Source organism: Bipolaris zeicola (assembly GCF_000523435.1).
Source record: "Bipolaris zeicola 26-R-13 unplaced genomic scaffold scaffold_681, whole genome shotgun sequence".
In the NCBI taxonomy this organism is placed as follows: Eukaryota; Fungi; Ascomycota; class Dothideomycetes; order Pleosporales; family Pleosporaceae; genus Bipolaris; species Bipolaris zeicola.
The window spans coordinates 1-2,180 of NW_006912730.1; the positions used below are offsets into that span (position 1 = coordinate 1).

General features: G+C 45.1%; 2 protein-coding genes across 2 annotated transcripts; both read left to right on the forward strand.

Annotated features, from left to right (window-relative positions):
• Positions 1-340: 340 nt before the first annotated feature.
• On the forward strand, positions 341-968 carry COCCADRAFT_113654 (uncharacterized protein; the record flags this gene model as incomplete). The annotated part of the gene is made up of 2 exons (XM_007720824.1): positions 341-597; positions 686-968. Coding segments are annotated over 2 exons (540 nt in total), but the record flags the coding sequence as incomplete, so codon positions are not given.
• Positions 969-1,112: 144 nt separating this feature from the next.
• Positions 1,113-1,517, forward strand: COCCADRAFT_113655 (uncharacterized protein; the record flags this gene model as incomplete). The annotated part of the gene is made up of 1 exon (XM_007720825.1): positions 1,113-1,517. The coding sequence occupies one exon, from the start codon at positions 1,113-1,115 to the stop codon at positions 1,515-1,517; it is 405 nt and encodes a 134-aa protein (XP_007719015.1).
• Positions 1,518-2,180: the final 663 nt, after the last annotated feature.

The following is a 2,180-nucleotide window of genomic DNA, read 5'->3' on the forward strand; positions in this document are numbered from 1 at the left end:
GGCGCGTCCTGATTGGCTAATTACAGGATCCGGGTACTCTGCCTCGTACCCAGATTATGCCTGTGACCATCATCCGAACTATCTCATATCTGACAGCATCATTCAAGACGTCTTCAGCGTTAGCTCACTTCACCCGTCTGGGAAATCTCAATGCGTAGAGATGGACTACCGGCCGTTGCTAGATGCACTCGTAGCGCATAGAAACCCTGATTTGAATCAGTATGCGTGCTCCGAGGCGCTGGACTGCATGCAAGCGTACTACAAAGTATGTCGTTAACCACAAAATTTCAGTGAATTCCCTTCTGAAAACCGTATGTTAACATATATGTTGTTCCCTTAGGTCGCCCTTAAACGCTTCGTGGACGACATTGCTGTTGAAGCTGTAGAAAAAGATATCATCGCTAAACTCAGCGACATCGTTTCGCCGATCAGAGTTACCTCTCTTGCCTCTGATGTGGTGACAGATATTGCAGGCGAGTCCGAGGGGAGCCGAGCTGAGCGCAGCCAGTTGGAAACGCAACTGGGCGTACTAGTCCAGGGGTTAGAGACATGTAAAAGATTCATGGTAGAAATGCTACAAGGTAAGAATCAAACCATGTTGTCAGCAGATGTTATATGTAAAGCAAGTATAAACTAAAGTTTGGCCTTGTATAGATACACCGAATACACCGCCCCTCCGACATAGGTCTAGAGATTCTTTGTCAGACCTGTCTTTGAACCTTCTTCGCACAGAACCTCACGGAAATGTCACCAACGATGGACCAGGAGAAGCTGGCATGTCTCATGACAAAGCTCATGCTGAGCGGATCTTGCCAACAGAACACGAAGCAGTATCAGAACGGGAATCTGACTCTCTTGAGGATGAGAATTTCGCTGGGCCTATGAGTGAGTCGACGTCTGACTCATTGGCGTCTTCGTCAGCGAAAGTTTCATATGGGAAGAAGAATAAGAAGAAAGGAAAGAAATAGACATATGACTCTAAATGATATTTTCTCTATACAGAAGATGAGCCTGAGAATGGGTATTGGTTGTGCAGCTGATGTTCCGATACCGTAACCGATCCAATCTGCCAAGGCGTCTGCTCATAGTAACGTTGTCATTTTGGATCTCCTATGTGGCGAGTCACACTTTTTCTCTTGAATCATGGATCTTTCTGGCAATGGGGAGTTTGCTGTTTATCTGTAACAAAGGGGCATGGTCTCTTTCGTATCTTACCTGACTATTCGTTCTACAATTCACACATTCATCTTGGCAAACCAGCCCTTTGGTTCAAAAAGATTTTCCATCCAGCTATAAATTCTTTGAGTGAGAGTTGCAAAACCCTAGGTGTAATCTCTCACACTTCCTACACACGGCTCAAAGGGCTACTGTTGTCTGACTCGAAAGACACCATGTACTATAGTCAGCACGACCCTAGTGGTGTCGTCGATAACGGCAGGATGTTTCGTGTTCTAACTCTTTTAGCTGGTAGGCGAGGTTCCATGAGCCTTAGTGATGAGACAAGGAAAGTATGTTAACTACTTATTCTTAGCGCGCTTAATGAGTGTGCGATCCATTAAGTATGTTGTGTAATTAATATACAGCGAAGCATTCAGTTGTCCTTGCTATAAACTGGAATGCGAAACACAATTCAGATCTCATCTGCGTCCGAATGCTGTGTTATCATCCAATGGGTCGATGCATTGAAAGAGCTTTGTCCTTTCCCATATTTTGTAGGGTATCTCTCGGCTCACTGATACCACCAATCCAGCTTTTGATCATGTTTTTCGCATGGTCTCCTTGCCTGAGGATTCGAAGTCACTAGATTCGTGACTTTAGGTACTATCATGCATGCTGCGGGGCTATAGACCAGTCATAAGGTGTCACGAGGTGTGCCAATGCATAGTTGTTAGGGGAAATTGAGTCATTGTTGTTGCGCTAAGCCATGTTCGATTATTTGCAAACATGAGATGTCGCAATACACGCTTTACGTTAGCGTTGCGCGTTCTTGTTGCGACGATCATGTAGAGTCGTATGCGTTCGTCAAATAACCGCTCCGCAGTCACGTGACATACACGATGATCAGAATGACTTGGCACCACTTAACGCCATTCCTCACCGCAATACAGCATCCAAACATGAGTATGTCATAATTGAGCAGTGAAGGGAAGAGAATCGTAAGTATCAGCACTAAGTGCAAG